General features: G+C 44.2%; 1 protein-coding gene across 1 annotated transcript; it reads left to right on the top strand.

Annotated features, from left to right (window-relative positions):
• The first annotated feature begins 13,380 nt into the window (after positions 1-13,380).
• nog2 (noggin 2) lies at positions 13,381-14,684 on the top strand. Its single transcript, XM_079805712.1, has one exon. It carries the CDS (start codon positions 13,402-13,404, stop codon positions 14,035-14,037), a length of 636 nt encoding a protein of 211 aa, XP_079661838.1. The 5' UTR covers positions 13,381-13,401; the 3' UTR covers positions 14,038-14,684.
• Positions 14,685-20,509: the final 5,825 nt, after the last annotated feature.

Raw genomic sequence — 20,509 nt, forward strand, 5'->3', positions numbered from 1 at the left:
CATCATCTATCTGTCCATCCATCATCTATCTGTCCATCCATCATCTATCTGTCCATCATCATCTATCTGTCCATCCATCCATCATCTCTGTCCATCCATCCATCATCTATCTGTCCATCCATCATCTATCTGTCCATCCATCATCTATCTGTCCATCCATCTTTCATCTATCTGTCCATCCATCCATCATCTATCTGTCCATCCATCATCTATCTGTCCATCCATCCATCATCTATCTGTCCATCCATCCATCATCTATCCATCCATCATCTATCTGTCCATCCATCCATCATCTATTTGTCCATCATCATCTATCCATCATCTATCTGTCCATCCATCATCTATCTGTCCATCCATCATCTATCTGTCCATCATCATCCATCTGTCCATCCATCCATCATCTATCTGTCCATCCATCCATCATCTATCTGTCTGTCCATCCATCATCTATCTGTCTGTCCATCCATCATCTATCTGTCCATCCATCATCTATCTGTCTGTCCATCCATCATCTATCTGTCAGTCCATCCATCATCTATCTGTCTGTCCATCCATCATCTATCTGTCCATCCATCATCTATCTGTCCATCCATCATCTATCTGTCCATCCATCCATCATCTATCTGTCTGTCCATCCATCATCTATCTGTCTGTCCATCCATCATCTATCTGTCCATCCATCCATCATCTATCTGTCTGTCCATCCATCATCTGTCTGTCCATCCATCATCTATCTGTCCATCCATCCATCATCTATCTGTCCATCCATCCATCATCTATCTGTCTGTCCATCCATCATCTATCTGTCCCTCCATCCATCATCTATCTATCTGTCCATCCATCATCTATCTGTCCATCCATCCATCATCTATCTGTCCGTCCATCCATCATCTATCTGTCCATCATCATCTGTCTGTCCATCCATCCATCATCTATCTGTCCGTCCATCCATCCATCATCTATCTGTCCATCATCATCTATCTGTCCATCATCTATCTGTCTGTCCATCCATCCATCATCTATCTGTCCATCCATCCATCATCTATCTGTCCATCCATCCATCATCTATCTGTCCATCCATCCATCATCTATCTGTCCATCCATCATCTATCTGTCCATCATCATCTATCCATCATCTATCTGTCCATCCATCATCTCTCTGTCCATCCATCCATCATCTATCTGTCCATCCATCCATCATCTATCTGTCCATCATCATCTATCTATCCATCCATCCATCATCTATCTGTCCATCCATCCATCATCTATCTGTCCATCCATCCATCATCTATCTGTCCATCATCATCTATTTGTCCATCCATCCATCATCTATCTGTCCATCATCATCTATCTGTCCATCATCATCTATCCATCATCTACCTGTCCATCATCATCTACCTGTCCATCATCATCTATCCATCATTTATCTGTCCATCATCATCTACCTGTCCATCATCATCTATCCATCATTTATCTGTCCATCCATCATCTACCTGTCCATCCATCATCTATCTGTCTATCCATCATCTATCCATCATCTATCTGTCTATCCATCATCTATCCATCATCTACCTGTCCATCCATCATCTATCTGTCTATCCATCATCTATCCATCATCTATCTGTCTATCCATCATCTATCCATCATCTACCTGTCCATCCATCATCTATCTGTCTATTCATCATCTATCCATCATCTATCTGTCTATCCATCATCTATCCATCATCTATCTGTCCATCCATCATCTATCTGTCCATCCATCCATCATCTATCTGTCCATCCATCCATCATCTATCTGTCCATCCATCCATCATCTATCTGTCCATCCATCATCTATCTGTCCATCCATCCATCATCTCTGTCCATCCATCATCTATCTGTCCATCCATCATCAATCTTTCCATCCATCTATCCATCCATCATCTATCTATCCATCCATCCATCATCTATCTGTCCATCCATCCATTCATCATCTATCTGTCCATCCACCCAAACACACCCCACCTATCTATCTGTCCGTCCATCTGTCTGTCCGTCCATCCATCTATCAATCATCTATCTTTCCTGTGTTTGTGTTTGGGTGGATGGACAGATAGATGATGGATGGATAGATAGATGATGGATGGATAGATGGATGGAAAGATAGATGATGGATGGACAGATAGATGATGGATGGACAGGTAGATGATGGATGGACAGATAGATGATGGATGGACAGATAGATGATGGATGGACAGGTAGATGATGGATGGACAGATAGATGATGGATGGACAGGTAGATGATGGATGGACAGGTAGATGATGGATGGACAGATAGATGATGGATAGATAATGGATGGACAGATAGATCATGGATGGATGGACAGATAGATGATGGATAGATAATGGATGGACAGGTAGATGATGGATGGACAGATAGATGATGGATGGATAATGGATGGACAGATAGATGATGGATGGACAGATAGATGATGGATAGATGATGGATGGACAGGTAGATGATGGATGGACAGATAGATGAAGAATGGATGGATGGACAGATAGATGATGGATGGATGGACAGATAGATGATGGATGGACAGATAGATGATGGATAGATGATGATGGACAGGTAGATGATGGACAGATAGATGATGGATGGATGGACAGATAGATGATGGATGGACAGATAGATGATGGATGGACAGATAGATGATGGATGGACAGATAGATAGATGATGGATGGATAGATAGATGATGGATGGACAGATAGATAGATGATGGATGGAAAGATAGATGATGGATGGACAGATAGATGATGGATGGACAGGTAGATGATGGATGGACAGATAGATGATGGATGGACAGGTAGATGATGGATGGACAGATAGATGATGGATGGACAGATAGATGATGGATAGATAATGGATGGACAGGTAGATGATGGATGGACAGATAGATGATGGATGGATAATGGATGGACAGATAGATGATGGATGGACAGATAGATGATGGATAGATGATGGATGGACAGGTAGATGATGGATGGACAGATAGATGAAGAATGGATGGATGGACAGATAGATGATGGATGGATGGACAGATAGATGATGGATGGACAGATAGATGATGGATAGATGATGATGGACAGATAGATGATGGATGGATAGATGATGATGGACAGATAGATGATGATGGATAGATGATGATGGACAGGTAGATGATGGACAGATAGATGATGGATGGATGGACAGATAGATGATGGATGGACAGATAGATGATGGATGGACAGATAGATGATGGATGGACAGATAGATAGATGATGGATGGATAGATAGATGATGGATGGACAGATAGATAGATGATGGATGGAAAGATAGATGATGGATGGACAGATAGATGATGGATGGACAGGTAGATGATGGATGGACAGATAGATGATGGATGGACAGATAGATGATGGATGGACAGATAGATGATGGATGGATGGACAGATAGATGATGGATGGACAGGTAGATGATGGATGGACAGATAGATGATGGATGGACAGATAGATGATGGATGGACAGATAGATGATGGATAGATAATGGATGGACAGATAGATGATGGATGATGGATGGACAGATAGATGATGGATGGACAGGTAGATGATGGATGGACAGATAGATGATGGATAGATAATGGATGGACAGAAAGATGATGGATGGATGGACAGATAGATGATGGATGGATAATGGATAGATAATGGATGGACAGATAGATGATGGATGGACAGATAGATGATGGATAGATGATGATGGACAGGTAGATGATGGACAGATAGATGATGGATGGATGGACAGATAGATGATGGATGGACAGATAGATGATAGATGGACAGATAGATGATGGATGGATGGACAGATAGATGATGGATGGACAGATAGATGATGGATGGATGGACAGATAGATGATGGATGGATGGACAGATAGATGATGGATAGATGATAGATGGATAGACAGATGGATGGATGATGATGGATAGATAGATGGATAGACAGATGGGGGGATAGACAGATAGATGGATAGACGGATGGATGGATGGATGGATAGATAAATGGATGGATGGATGGATATCCATCCATTATCTATCTATCCATCCATCCATCATCTATCTGTCCATCCATCCATCATCTATCTGTCCATCCACCCAAACACACCCCACCTATCTATCTATCCATCCATCTGTCTGTCCATCCATCCATCCATCCATCATCTATCTGTCAATCCATCCATCCATCATCTATCTGTCCGTCCATCTGTCTGTCCATCCATCCATCATCTATCTGTCAATCCATCATCTATCTGTCCATCCACCCAAACACACCCCACCTATCTATCTATCCATCCATCTGTCTGTCCATCCACCCATCCATCCATCATCTATCTGTCAATCCATCCATCCATCATCTATCTGTCCATCCACCCAAACACACCCCACCTATCTATCTATCTATCCATCCATCTGTCTGTCCATCCACCCATCCATCCATCATCTATCTGTCAATCCATCCATCCATCATCTATCTGTCCATCCACCCAAACACACCCCACCTACCTATCTGTCCATCCATCTGTCTGTCCGTCCATCCATCCATCCATCCATCCATCATCTATCTTTCCATCCATCCATCATCTATCTGTCAATCCATCATCTATCTTTCCATCCATCCATCATCTATCTTTCCATCCATCCATCATCTATCTTTCCATCCATCCATCATCTATCCGTCCATCCGTCTGTCCATCCATCCGACCATCATCTATCTGTCCATCCACCCAAACACACCCCACCTACCTATCTATCCATCCGTCCATCTGTCTGTCCATCCATCCATCCATCCATCCATCATCTATCTGTCAATCCATCCATCCATCATCTATCTGTCCATCCACCCAAACACACCCCACCTATCTATCTATCCATCCATCTGTCTGTCCATCCATCCATCCATCATCGATCTGTCCATCCACCCAAACACACCCCACCTATCTATCCGTCCATCTGTCTGTCCATCCATCATCTATATGTCCATCCACCCAAACACACCCCACCTATCTATCCGTCCATCCGTCCATCTGTCTGTCCATCCATCCATCCATCCATCATCTATCTGTCAATCCATCCATCCATCATCTATCTGTCCATCCACCCAAACACACCCCACCTATCTATCTATCCATCCATCTGTCTGTCCATCCATCCATCCATCATCTATATGTCCATCCACCCAAACACACCCCACCTATCTATCCGTCCATCCGTCTGTCCATCCATCATCTATCTGTCAATCCATCATCTATCTGTCCATCCATCCATCATCTATCTTTCCTTCCATCCATCATCTATCTGTCCATCCATTTATCCATCCATCATCTGTCTATCCATCCATCCATCATCTATCTTTCCATCCATCCATCATCTATCTTTCCATCCATCTATCCATCCATCATCTATCTATCTATCCATCCATCATCTATCTGTCAATCCATCCGACCATCATCTATCTGTCCATCCACCCAAACACACGCCACCTATCTATCTATCCGTCCATCTGTCTGTCTGTTCGTCCATCCATCCATCATCTATCTTTCCTTCCATCCATCATCTATCTGTCCATCCATTTATCCATCCATCATCTATCTTTCCATCCATCCATCATCTATCCTTCCATCCATCCATCCATCCATCATCTATCTATCTATCCATCCATCATCTATCTGTCTATCCACCCAAAGTCAGCCCAACTATCTATCTATCCATCTATCTGTCTGTCTGTCCGTCCATCCATCCATCCATCCATCCATCCATCCATCCATCATCTATCTGTCAATCCATCCATCCATCATCTATCTGTCCATCCACCCAAACACACCCCACCTATCTATCTGTCCGTCTATCTGTCTGTCCATCCATCCATCCATCAATCATCTATCTTTCCATCCATCCATCATCTATCTGTCCATCCATCCATCATCTATCTTTCCATCCATCTGTCTCTCCGTCCATCTGTCCGTCCGTCCATCCATCATCTATCTGTCAATCCATCCATCCATCATCTATCTTTCCATCCACCCAAACACACCCCACCTATCTATCTGTCCGTCTATCTGTCTGTCCATCCATCCATCCATCAATCATCTATCTTTCCATCCATCCATCATCTATCTGTCCATCCATCCATCATCTATCTTTCCATCCATCCATCATCTATCTGTCCATCCATCCATCATCTATCTTTCCATCCATCCATCATCTATCTGTCCATCCATCCATCCATCATCTATCTGTCCATCCATCCATCATTTATCTTTCCATCCATCCATCCATCCATCAATCATCTATCTTTCCATCCATCCATCATCTATCTTTCCATCCATCCATCCATCCATCCATCCATCGTCCGTCACTAATAGGACACGAGAGCAATTCTCATCAATCCAAATTAATCCAATCTCAAATTCTGAAGGTTCTGTTTACATGAACCCTAAACGTTGCACTCTGTTTCATATTTTCATAATCCGGTAAAACGGTAGAAAGCCACCGTGATAATCTCACTGAAGCTACTGTGAGTATAATCGTCGTATTTTATTTTTTTTTGCCTAAAAGCAAGTAGACAGATATGTCAGAGGGGCAAATATTTAGTGAATATTCAGTCTCCTCCACTAACCAGTTAATAAACCCATATACATTCATAAGAAGTCAAACGTATGTAAATATCAGAGGTCTTATAATAAAGTGCTCTGGTAAGCATGCGCATGTGCACTGGGTCTTTCTGAATCACACTGAGAACGTTGTCATTTATGCATTTAGCATGTTTTTACCTAAAGCGATTTATAATAGTGGAGCATAAGTTATTCATCACAGAGCCAGAGTTATATATGCCAAATATATTAGAAAGCATCTATATATCTATCTATCTATCCATCCATCCATTTGTCTATCCATCCATCCATTAATCTATCCATCCATCCATTAATCTATCCATCCATCCATTAATCTATCCATCCATCCATTTATCTATCCATCCATCCATCCGTCTATCCATCTATCTATCCATCCATCCATCCATCCATCCATATGTCTATCCATCTATCTATCCATCATCATCCATCCATCTGTCTATCCATCTATCATCTATTCATCCATCCATTCATCCATTGATCTATCCATCCATCCATTTATCTATCCATCTATCTATCCATCATCATCCATCCATCTGTCTATCCATCTATCATCTATCCATCCATTCATCCATTGATCTATCCATCCATCCATTTATCTATCCATCTATCTATCCATCATCATCCATCCATCTGTTTATCCATCTATCATCTATCCATCGATCCATTGATCTATCCATCCATCCATTTATCTATCCATCTATCTATCCATCATCATCCATCCATCTGTTTATCCATCTATCATCTATCCATCCATCCATTCATCCATTGATCTATCCATCCATCCATCCGTCTATCCATTTATCTGTCTATCCATCCATCCATTTATCCGTCTGTCCATCCATCCATCCATCCATCCATCCATCCATCCATCCATCCATCTGTCTATCTCCAGATACTCATATCTAGTTTATGCATTTAGCATGTCATAAAGCGATTTATAATAGTGGAGCATAAGCTATTCATCACAAAGCCAGAGTTATGTATGCCAAATATATTAGAAGGCATCTATCTATCCATCCATCCATTTATCTATCCATCCATCCGTCCATCTATCCATCCATCCATCCATCTGTCTATCCGTCCGTCCGTCCATCCATCTATCTATCCATCTATTTATCCATCATCATCCGTCTATCCATCTATCATCTATCCATCCATCCATTTATCTATCCATCCATCGGTCTATCCATTTATCTGTCCATCCATCCATCCATCCATCTGTCTATCCATCTGTCTATCTGTCCATCCGTCTATCCATCCATCCATTCATCCGTCTATCCATCCATCCATTCATCCGTCCGTCCATACATCCATCCGTCTATCTCCAGATACTCATATCTAGTTTATGCATTTAGCATGTTTTTACCTAAAGCGATTTATAATAGTGGAGCATAAGCTTTTCATCACAGAGCCAGAGTTATGTATGCCAAATATATTAGAGAGCAAGATTAGATTAGAAGTATGGTTTTATGTTTTGTTTTGTAAGTGCATTTAGGGTTGTGGAGTGCTTAAGTGCTGCTGGCAGAAAGTTTAAACACATGTGAGATAGTTGTATTCAAGCTTTTACATGCTTATTTTGATCATGTTCAGTGGATGATTTCAGGTCGAGCCGATTGAGCCATCGCCGTCCACGTTTGTCCTCTGAGATGGACTGAATTACAGCAATAATGGTGATTATGAATCTGGCTCCAGGAATGTGATGTCATCCCGCCCCCCTCGCGTTGGGAATGCCCTCTCCCTGGGTCTCTTCCTTTTCCCAGCTTTCCGTCTCAGCAGGATATTTTCTCGCATTCATTTTAATTTTAGGCAACATGAATGAGGGTAATCAAGCTGGAATGCAGTGAAGTCACACACACACTGACCGCATCCCAATTAAATGAGGCCGAGAGATCATTATTGACCTCCTGCCCACCCCCTCTTCCACTTTTCTTTTCTTCCTGTGTCTTCTCCTCCCCTTTCTGTGCGACACGTTAGGCCTGAATAGAAGCGTAGAGCTGTGTTGTGTTGGAGTTGTGTGCTCAGTCTCACACACACACACATTTAGAGGGAAGCGTCCCCATGCTGTGTCACTGAAAACCCTCACAGTCTGGGCTGTCAATCAAACGCCGTTGCGCCCATATGCTGAACGTAAGGTATGACATCATCCCGCGGTACCAACACGCGCAAATATTCCTTCCCCGGCCGGGCACAAACGGCCGTTTATATCGAGCACTTCATCACTAGCATTGCGATAAACACGCGGCTCCAGCCTCCATCGCTGTCGCCAGAGAGATTCGTCAATTTAATGCTGTTTACAAGGCGTACAGTGAAAAGCTTCAGAAAGAATAAAGAGGAAATCTTCAAACAGGCAGCGCTAAACGAGCCCAGATTCTCCGCGCTGCTTCCAGCATCTGCTTTCAGTTAGAGACGCAGTGGAGCCAGAGAGACACGGAGCAAAACAAGAGCAGAGCCGAGATGAGTGAGCACTGAGAGCTTTAATCTGATCAAACAACTCTGAGCAGAAAGGAGAACAGATTCATCACACAGACATATTCTCAACCGCTCAAACGTCTTCACAACAATTATCTATCCGTCTGTCCATCCATCCATCCATCCATCTAACTGTCCATCCATCCATCCATCTGTCTATCCGTCTGTCCATCCATCTATCCGTCCGTCCATCCACCTGTCCATCCATCCATCCATCTAACTGTCCATCCATCCATCTGTCCATCCATCTATCCGTCCATCCATCTATCCGTCCGTCCATCCATCTGTCCATCCATCCATCCATCTAACTGTCCATCCATCCATCTGTCCATCCATCTATCCGTCCGTCCATCCATCCATCCATCTGTCCATCCATCTGTCCATCCATCTATCCGTCCATCCATCCATCTGTCCATCCATCTATCCGTCCATCCATCTATCCGTTCATCCATCCATCTGTCCATCCATCTGTCCATCCATCTATCCGTCCATCCATCCATCCATCTTTCCATCCATCTATCCGTCCATCCATCCATCCATCCGTCCATCGATCCATCTGTCCATCCATCCATCTGTCCATCCATCTATCCGTCCGTCCATCCATCCATCTGTCCATCCATCTATCCGTCCATCCATCCATCTATCCGTCCATCTATCTATCCGTCCATCCATCCATCCATCCATCTTTCCATCCATCTATCCGTCCATCCATCCATCTATCCGTCCATCTATCTATCTGTCCATCCATCCATCTGTCCATCCATCTATCCGTCCGTCCATCCATCCATCTGTCCATCCATCTATCCATCCATCTGTCCATCCATCCGTCCATCCATCTATCTATCCATCCATCTATCCATCCATCTGTCCATCAATCAATCCATCCATCTATCCATCCATCCGTCTAGCCATCAATCCATCCATCTGTCTATCCATCTATCTGTCCATCTATCCATCCATCTTTCCATCAATCCATCCATCTGTCTATCCATCTATCTGTCCGTCAGTTATTTTATCCATCCATTCATCCATCTATCCATCATCCATCTATCCATCCATCCATCTATCCATCATCATCCCTCCGTCCCTCCATCCATCTATCATCTATCCATCCATCCATCTGTCTATCCATCATCATCCGTCCCTCCATCCATCTATCATCTATCCATCATCCATCTATCCATCCATCTATCTATCCATCATCATCATCCATCCGTCCCTCCATCCATCTATCATCTAGCCATCCATCCATCCATCTATCTTTCCATCATCATCATCCATCCGTCCCTCCATCCATCTATCATCTAGCCATCCATCCATCCATCTATCTATCCATCATCATCCATCCGTCCCTCCATCCATCTATCATCTATCCATCCATCCATCTATCTTTCCATCATCATCATCCATCCATCCATCCATCTATCTATCCATCATCATCATCCATCCGTCCCTCCATTCATCTATCATCTAGCCATCCATCCATCCATCCATCTATCTATCTTTCCATCATCATCATCCATCCATCCATCCATCCATCTATCTATCTTTCCATCATCATCATCCATCCATCCATCCATCCATCTGTCTATTCATCATCATCAAACAGTCTATCTATCTATCCATCCATCCGTCTATCCATCCATCTGTCTATCCATCCATCCGTCTATCTCCAGATACTCATATCTAGTATTGGGAGTATTTCAGGGTTTATATTCCCTCATATACCCTCAATCAAACCCTGACCCTAACCCTATAGTAAGTACATGTTATGAATTAATATTACTCAGTACTTAAATATATAATTACACTGTAACAATGACTCCTTAACCCATTATGTTTTAATCAAACTATGGAAATTAGTTTGCAAGATTCATTAAGTTTACATATTTTTTATAACACTTTATATAGCACTCATTATCAGATCATTATTTATAGCATAAGCTCATTCATTCAAATTTGAATATGAAAATATCTGAACTGCGATTCCAAGACATTTTTAGCTGTTTGAACGTTCATAAGCCGTTTGTGAAAGTTCCTGCGCGGTGTCCGTGAGCTGCTCTCGTTCGCGCCCTCTAGCGGCCAAAATGCGGCGCGACACCGGCAGCTGAACCTCAGAATCACAGAACCGCAGCCAGACAGTCTGCCACCGATCCACAGACTGCTGGGGCCCTGCTTTACATGCTTCACACTCCTCATGTCATGAAGCCCACAGCTCACAGAGGGATATCCCTCCAGCCTCTGCAATCCACCACAGACAGCTTGAGAACAGAGAGAGACGCTTAAAATAACACGCTCATCAATAATATTAACAAATATTATGACATCTTTTGAGCACGAAATAAATAATTAAATAATGTATGAATTCATCTGCATTCAAATATTTCGACATGTGTTATATTGTTAAAGGCTAGTTGTTGTTGTAAAGTTTAACGCATGCATTTTTGGTGCACAGTTCGATTGGGGAATTTGTAGGTTTTTAAAACGCGAGCCGCTCGGCTTCTGGATGATGGCGATGGCTGGGCTGAATTATTCCATGTCATGGACATCAGGCACCGTGAGAGGTGACACGTCTCTCTATGTGGCCTGTTTAAACACTTAATTGTGGCCGTTTATTTGGTGACCCCGAGAGTTCATACACGTTGGTTCCTGCCAGTGGCGAGAGCAAAGGTCGAAGCCGAATCCACAAACCTCCACACAAACCAGAGGCGCTTTAATGGACCAATTATTGGATTCCTAAGCACTTCACTTTGTTTTTCTTTTTCCTTGGGAAAAGTGATGTCGCCTGTGTGTGTGTGTGGCACAGCCATGTCAGACTGCTAAAAAAAATGGCTTTATTGGGGGAAAGAAAAGCATTAAATAATTATTCGTTAAAATACACAATATGCATCATGCCAATATGTGCAGAAGTCTCAGATGACTGATGCATCCAGCACAGAGTGTAATTTGAATGTGGTATGAATGAATTATAAGGTTTCCATTTGAACATTATTTGTGCAAGACGATCATAATAGGTGGGTTAAGTGTCACGGAATGTGCAAGATATGGAAAATCCCAAATGTGTGTTTTCTGGTTACTGTTCTGTAGCAGCCTGTGATAAATCTAGAGCTGTTGTGGTGTGTGTGTGTGTGTGTGTGTGTGTGTGTGTGTGTGTGTGTGTGTGTGTGTGTGTGTGTGTGTGTGTGTGTGTGTGTGTGTGTGTGTGTGTGTGTGTGTGTGTGTGTGTGTGTGTGTGTGTGTGTGTGTGTGTGTGTGTGTGTGTGTGTGGAGTTTGGGAGGGGGGTCTCATTGTGTGTGTGTGTGTGTGTGTGTGTGTGTGTGTGTGTGTTCTGCTGTCAGTCAGACTGAGGGTTCTTGGTGAGCTGGCCCCGCGCGCGCGCGCGCTCTCTCTCACACACGCACGCGCGCTCTTGGAGTTGAAGGGGGGAGGGAAGGGGAGGGGATATTTAACTTGGGAAAGAGAGGAGTTCTCCTCCAGACGCGCTCATTCTCCTCTGTCCCAGATCAGGACCAGGCGAGTTTTCGGACGGATTTCTGACACCTCGGGGATATGAAGGTTCCGCAGCCGCGTCTGAAGAACATGCAGCAGAGATTCGCGGGAACGCTTGGCGTGTAGAGGACTGCTCGGAACTGTCAAGAGTCTGCTTTTATTCGGGACTTATACCGAACATGTTCTAGACGCGGGTTGTGGTTCCGTTTACGCGCGGAGTTCTGCAGGATCTGCCCGCTCTGTGGAGAGATTGAGCGGCTCTCGTCCCGGTTCAGCAGCGCCGGTTCGGCGGGACGGACTGGAGCCTGTGCGCTCAGAGAGCGAGCGAGAGAGAGAGAGAGAGCGTAAAAATAACATTGGCTAAGACGCGCTCCATTCCGCGGGCGCGCTGACATTTCAAACGCCAGTTTGGGTGGCACCCGGCAACAAAACCCGAGCAGGCTGCAGAAACGGTCCCATCCCATCCTATCCCGTTGCCATGGTGACCCGCCAACAGCTTCGCTAGAGGAAAGTCCGATGAGGATACGCTTTTGAAGCTTTCGCACTTGGCACGCCTCACCTGAGCGAGTGTCCCTGAGAAGAAGAAGAGAAAAAAAAAAACAGCCCATGTCCCATGTCATTCCGGGCCACGCGGCCGTCTATTAAAAGATCTCGCTCGTGCTGTCGCTCGGACTATTTATGCACGAGGGCGCAGTGAGGGCCAACTCCACTCCGTAGACAGACAGAAGACGAGTCATGGGCAGCATCACCCGCGCGCTTCCGCTGCTACTGCTGCTCCTGTGCGCGCACGGCACCGCGGCCCAACACTACCTGCGCCTGAGGCCCTCGCCCAGCGAACAACTGCCCGTCCCGGATCTCATCGAGGAGCCCGACCCGGAGTACGACCCGCGAGAGCAGGACCTCTCGGAGAGGACGCTGCGCAAGAAGCTGGGCAGCCACTTCGACCCAAACTTCATGTCCATCCACCTGCCCGCGCAGCCGAACGCCAGCGCGCCGCCGGACCTGCCGCGCCTGCCCATGCCCCCCGAGCTCAAGAGGCTGGACATGACGGAGACGCCGTACGGCAGGCGCGTCAAGGTGGGCAAGAAGGCGCGGCGGAAGTTCCTGCAGTGGCTGTGGATGTACACGCACTGCCCGGTGTTGTACACTTGGAAGGACCTGGGCGCGCGCTTCTGGCCGCGCTACATCAGAGAGGGGAACTGCTTCAGCGAGCGCTCGTGCTCCTTTCCCGAGGGCATGTCCTGCAAGCCCATCAAGTCGGTGACCAAGACCTTCCTGCGGTGGTACTGCCAGGGCTTCCAGCGGCAGAAGTACTGCACGTGGATACCGGTGCAGTACCCGATCATCTCCGAGTGCAAGTGCTCCTGCTGAGCAGCGCGCGAGAGGGGTTATCGATTATGAATGATTGCACTGTTTACCCACGGACAGGGATGTGTGGCGCCACATAGCGAATCTATTTTTTTAAATATATATATATATAGCTTTCTAATTCAAAATATATGACATATATGTACATATTTAAGTCAAAGGAAGAAGTCGAAGAAGAAGAATGCAGCTATTTTTATTAAAGGATCAGGACCATATATCCTCACGAGGAGCAGCTCGTGGTTATTTTTATGAAATTATCGCGATCGAAGACGCACGAGAGAACTTCACTTTCCTCACTGAACTCTATTTATAGAGACTGAAGAACACTACGTTGATGCCTAGAAGTTTTGTACAAATATTAATATCAATAATGATGATTTAAAAAAAGGCTGGGCTGAAAATTATACACACGTGAACTCGGCCTTTTCTTTCTTTTGAAAATCATATAGTATTTTAGTAAGCAAAAAAAACAAATGTGTACGTTTTATTTATTGTTTTAACTGTTGTGAGTATGTATAGATAAAGAGAAGAGAATAGAATATACCAGAAATTCTACTTGAAAACTTCTAAAAATGAATTTAAGAGAATATTAATAATAATAATGAACATGTCAGTGTAAATGCCATGGTTTTAGCAATAAAATCTGTAAAACTTGGACTGAGTGTGAAGGATCTGAGAAATATGAGCTATTAAAATATTGAATGATGCTCTAATAACCCTGTGAAATGCTCCGCAGGGCCGCGTGGAAACGCCTGTTCTGTTCTGCTCTGTGCGTAAAAGCGCGCTGGTGTTAACACAGCGCTAAAATATGATGCAGCCATTTCAAACACTGTCATTGGTGAAATAGAGCAGGGAGAGCCAGCAGCTCCTGGCGTGCTGCTTCTGGAAACGGGAAGGGAAGGAGGAGGAGGAGGAGAAGGGGGGTCTGAGAGACAGAAATCTGAGCCCGATTCTTGTCCAAAAGTCTCGGCGTGAGAAACACTGCAACCCTCTACAATGACTGTGAACTGATGCTGACGGTACCAGACTGTTAATTAGTCAGCAAACACGCTGTCTGCGACTTCAAGAGATGCGAGACTCGTAAAAACGCGACACGGCGGCTCTCCGTGTTCCAGAGACTCACGCGCGCCTGTCGTTCTGCGCGGATCCCCAAGCGAGGGAAAGTGCATGTGTGTGCGTGTTACTGCCGAGCTTATTGTGACAGATACACTGCTGGTGCTGTGTTTTGGCGCGGGGTGGGGGCAGTTGTCAGCTCTGTTTCTTGATGATGTCTAGAGCTTTTTGGAGCAGGCTGAGAGTGTGTGCGAGTGTGTGTGTGTGACGCGCCGGCGCCACTCGGCCGCGCACTCTGGCGAGCGCAGAATAGATTGAACAGTAACCCTTTCAGCCTGTGTGTGTGAAAGCCAATCCCCGACAAACTAGCCCTCAAAACACACAGCCGTCAGACTGGCGGAGCACTTCAGCCTTCTGTGAGGGGGGGTGTATTCATCATTAAAAATATGACCCAAGCTGGAGTGAATCAGGGAGTTCTTTGAGACCGAAGTTAAACACAATGTTTTCTGTCCTTGGCAGAGGCCAGTGAGATACCAAACCAAGTAAATGCTCCAATTTGCAGCGTATTGAGACTGTGCTCGGAAAACAAAAGCAAAACAACCCGCGTATCTGGACGAGTTACAGCTGAGAACCCACGTTTGATAATCGATCATCTGCGGGTCTCTAAATAGAGCTACAGGAGAACATGTCTCGGTTGATTTGTTTGAGGTTTTGCTGGAGCGAGTGTGTGTGTGTGTGTGTGTGTGTGTGTGTGTGTGTGTGTGTGTGTGTGTGTGTGTGTGTGTGTGTGTGTGTGTGTGTGTGTGTGTGTGTGTGTGTGTGTGTGGAGACGCTTTCATTAGTCTTGTGGGTGACATTCATGCTGTGCTTTGGGGACCACCAACAGTTGCCTTAACTCTATGGTGTGTGTGTGTGTGTGTGTGTGTGTGTGTGTGTGTGTGCGCGCGCGCGCGCGGTTACTACAGTCTGTGTGAGTCAAAGTATATGCATGTGTTTGCGTTCCGAATCCCCAAAATCTGCTTCTTTTTAATGAGTTCCAGTGATATTATCCTTCATAATCCGCTCTAATAAATCATCTCTCTGACGCAGAGCTGAGAATGAATGTTGCATGTGCCGCTATCTTTTAAGATGGCACAACAGTAAGACTTGGGAACTTCAAATGTCAGCTGGTCAGCTAAGATCTCAAAATGTCATATTTTGCTGGTCGGAGCAAACATGCATTATAAACAACATTTTGGTTTCCATGACCTCACAGTGAGTGTTGACTCTATTTTTGTGCAGTGGCCTCAAAAGTAATTAAAATCACACTTCTCAGAAAAAATGTGCACAAATTGTACCTCATTGACCCCTAAAAGGTTTATAGTAGGGGTACATATTACTTCTCAAATATGCACCTTTTAGGGGTTGAGGTTTAAAGTTGTCACAGTGTCAAGCTGTTTTACCTCTAGAGTCTTTGCACTGGTTTTATACTTTGAATGCCTCATATTGCAGTGCATTAGATACTAAATATCACAGCAAGTGTCAATTTTTGGAATTAAAGATGCAATGCTAAAATGATAAATAGGCTGCATATGAAATCACATACTTCCTTACTACATACTGGGCGAAAATCAGTATGTGACAAAATTAATGTCTGAATTTACAGTGTGTGTAAGAGTAGGCAACAAGTCCCTGGATGACTTACTTCTGTGAGATTCTGAAGTGTGCATACGATGGACTCTGCTATCCCATGAGGCCACAGGAGAGGGTTTGTGAACGGCAGTGAAGCGACACAACTGACGCTGGTAGGTCACATGATAAAGACAACACGGAGAATGTAGTACTTCCAGATTACATTCATACACACATATTCATACTATACACTGTAACCCCGAATGAGTAGGCAAAACTCAAAAAAAGTTTAAGCAAGCAGTATTTTGTACTCATACATTTTTAGTTGCTCTCAACTTGAAATATTTGAGTAAGCTAATTCATTCGTTTAACTTAATTATCATGTAATCTCAATTTAAACATTAATCTTGCTCCAAAAACATATAACACTTAATATTACACACCCTTTCGAGTGTCATGGCAAAGCATGCTGGGAATTAGAAATCCCAGCCCAGTTTCAGTTACATTTAAGTTTGTCTAAATTAAAAGAAAGAAGTTCATAAAACTCAAAACAATGAAACAATTCCGATTACTTCAAATGTGTCAGTTTTGTGAACTCAAAAAAAGTTCTAAATACTCATACAATTTAATTTGATTGAACTCATTTGTTTAATTTGAGTTGCCTCTACTCAAACCAGTTAATTATTTTGAGCATTATACTCTAAAAAATGCTGGGTTAAAAACAACCCAAGTTGGGTTAAAAATGGACTAACCCAGCAATTGGGTTGTTTTAACCCAGCGATTGGGTTGTTTTAAGCAAACATTTAACCAAACCGCTGGGTTAAAACGACCCATTCCCTGGGTTAAAACAACCCAATTGCAGGGTTAAAACGACCCATTCACTGGGTTAAAACAACCCAATTGCAGGGTTAAAACGACCCATTCACTGGGTTAAAACAACCCAATTACTGGGTTAGTGCATTTTCAACCCAACTTAGATTGTTTTTAACCCAGCATTTTTTTAGAGTGAAGTTAATTTGATTGAACTCATTTGTTTAATTTGAGTTGCCTCTACTCAAACCAGTTAATTATTTTGAGCATTACACTCTATAAAATGCTGGGTTAAAAACAACCCAAGTTGGGTTAAAAATGGACTAACCGAGCGATTGGGTTGTTTTAAGCAAACATTTAACCCAACTGCTGGGTTAAAACAACCGATTCACTGGGTTAAAACAACCCAATTGCTGGGTTAGTCCATTTTCAACCCAACTTAGGTTGTTTTTAACCCAGCATTTTTTAGAGTGTAGGCTTTTTAGTGTCTAGAATGCACTCTTTTAATTGAAGTAATTATTTAAAATAAGACAGCGTATGATTTCAGATGCAGCCGTACACTCTTAAAAAATGCTGGGTTAATTGGGTTGTTTTAACCCAGTGATTGGGTTGTTTTAGGAAAACATTTAACCCAACCGCTGGGTTAAAACGACCCATTCACTGGGTTAAAACAACCCAATTACTGTGTTAGTCCATTTTCAACCCAACTTGGGTTGTTTTTAACTCAGCATTTTTTAGAGTGTAGTGTTGACGATGAAGACTACCCACAACATTTGAGGTCGGGACGTTCGGTCTGGACTTGATCCGTTGTGTAGCAACTATGCTCAACCCAGAGCGGTTCGGACCAATCAAATTGTCAGAGCGGGCTTTATACGATGATGGACAGATGATCAACAGTAACGTCACCAAAGAGCGCTTGGGTTGAACTTGTTTACTAAACGCAGAACTTGTTGGTATATGCGTTCACCTTTATTATTTCTCTCAGAAATGATGATCGTGTTGGTAAGTGCGTCACTTACTCCGTTGCTCTGATTGGTTGTAGGTCTGTCCAATTGAGTGCAGAGGCATTTTCTTTCCTGGTTCGGTTGAAACACCCCATAATCACAGCCCAATGAAGCAAGAGCAGACTCATATTCTGACTAGAATCTGAGTATGACGACTTAAGGCTAGTGATTCGCTACACCTGTGGTTCCTCTGTTGGGTCACCTGTGTGAACTTGAGGAGAACAGACTTCATACAGCCACTAAACACCAGATGATGACTTCAACAACACTGAATAAATATCTGAAAAACGTATTCCTCAAAAATCGCTAGTAAATCCCAATGAATAATTACAAAGAATTGCCGTGCCTTGATCACAGTTGAACACTGCTTGCGTCATTGAATCGTTATTTTCCTGGAATCACAGTAAAGCTGCTTTGAAGCAGTCAGTGATATAGAAATAAAGGTGACTTGGCTAGTATTTGGTTACACCTTTCAAAGTCACGTTGTAACTACATGTCAACTAACTCTCATTAGAGTATTTGTAGACTGTTAGGATTTCGGGTTAGTAGAATAATCTGACATGTACTTGCAAAGTTACTTATTGGGCGCATCAAAATAAAGTGTTAGCAGTAATTAAAGGGAATCAACTTTCCACTTTTGATATATAAAAGGTCATGGTAATATAAGATTATCCTGTAAGTTTCAGAGCTGAAAACTTCCTTGTTAGTCAAAGAAAAGCTTTTATAGACACCAGGCCCAGAAAACGAGAGCTCTCAGAATATGCGGATCTCTTACGTTACAGGACCTAGACTCCGCCTCTACAGATAAATATGCTTCTGTAGCCCCGCCCACCGACTCGTGAGCTAAGGATCGTCCCTGCATAAGCTTCCTTCTGAACACACACTTATGTGAGTAGGCTAAAACATGTTATTTTGTATGTGTTATTTTTGCATAACATTACAGATTGTTTGAAATCTATTGATTACCTTAGCACTGTCACAGGGTGGAGAAGGTGTTATTGGTTCACTCTTGATCGGACTTGTTATGGGCCAGGCGTGAGTGTGTGTGTGTGTGTGTGTCTCTCTCTCTCTCTCTCTCTCTCTCTCTCTCTCTCTCTCTCTCTCTCTCTCTCTCTCTCTCTCTCTCTCTCTCTCTCTCTCTCCCCGCGCGAATGTGTGTGTGTGTCTCTCTCCGCGCGAATGTGTGTGTGCCAGTGTGTGTGCCAGTGTGTGTGCCAGTGTGTGTGCCAGTGTGTGTGCGCCAGTGTGTGTGCGAGTGCGAGTGTGTGTCTCCGCGTCCGCGCGAATGTGTGTGTGCGAGTGTTTGAGTGTGTGTGTGCGAGTGTGTGTGTGTGTGTGCGAGTGTGTGTGTGTGGGCGAGTGTGTGTGGGCAAGTGTGTGTGTCTCTGCGTCCGCGAGAGTGTGGGCGAGTGTGTGTGTGTGTGTGTGCCAGTGTGTGTGTGGGTGAGTGTGTGTGGGCAAGTGTGTGTGTCTCTGCGTCCGCGAGAGTGTGGGCGAGTGTGTGTGTGCGAGTGAGTGAGTGAGCCAGCGAGTGTGTGAGTGAGTGAGCGAGTGAGTGAGTGTGTGTGTGTGCGCAAGTGAGTGAGTGAATGAGTGAGTGAGCGAGTGTGTGAGCGAGCGAGTGAGTGTGTGTGCAAGTGAGTGAGTGAATGAGTGAGTGAGCGAGTGTGTGAGTGAGCGAGCAAGCGAGTGAGTGAGTGAGTGAGTGAACGAGCGAGTGTGTGAGTGAGTGAGCGAGTGAGCAAGTGAGTGTGTGTGTGAGTCAGTGAGTGAGCGAGTGTGTGAGTGAGTGTGTGTGCGAGTGAGTGAGTGTGTGAGTGAGCGAGTGTGTGTGAGCGAGCGAGTGAGTGAGTGAGCGAGTGAGTGAGTGTGTGAGTGTGTGAATGAGTGAGTGAGAGAGCGAGTCAGCGAGCGAGTGAGTGAGTGTGGGAGTGTGTGAATGAGTGAGTGAGAGAGCGAGTCAGCGAGCGAGTGAGTGAGTGTGGGAGTGTGTGAAT

Source organism: Gobio gobio (genome assembly GCF_949357685.1).
Source record: "Gobio gobio genome assembly, chromosome: 23".
NCBI classification, from domain to species: Eukaryota; Metazoa; Chordata; class Actinopteri; order Cypriniformes; family Gobionidae; genus Gobio; species Gobio gobio.

Bases quoted from the DNA above. Each gene is read 5' to 3' on its own strand.
- nog2 (XM_079805712.1), top strand. From the start codon at position 13,402: ATGGGCAGCATCACCCGCGCGCTTCCGCTGCTACTGCTGCTCCTGTGC.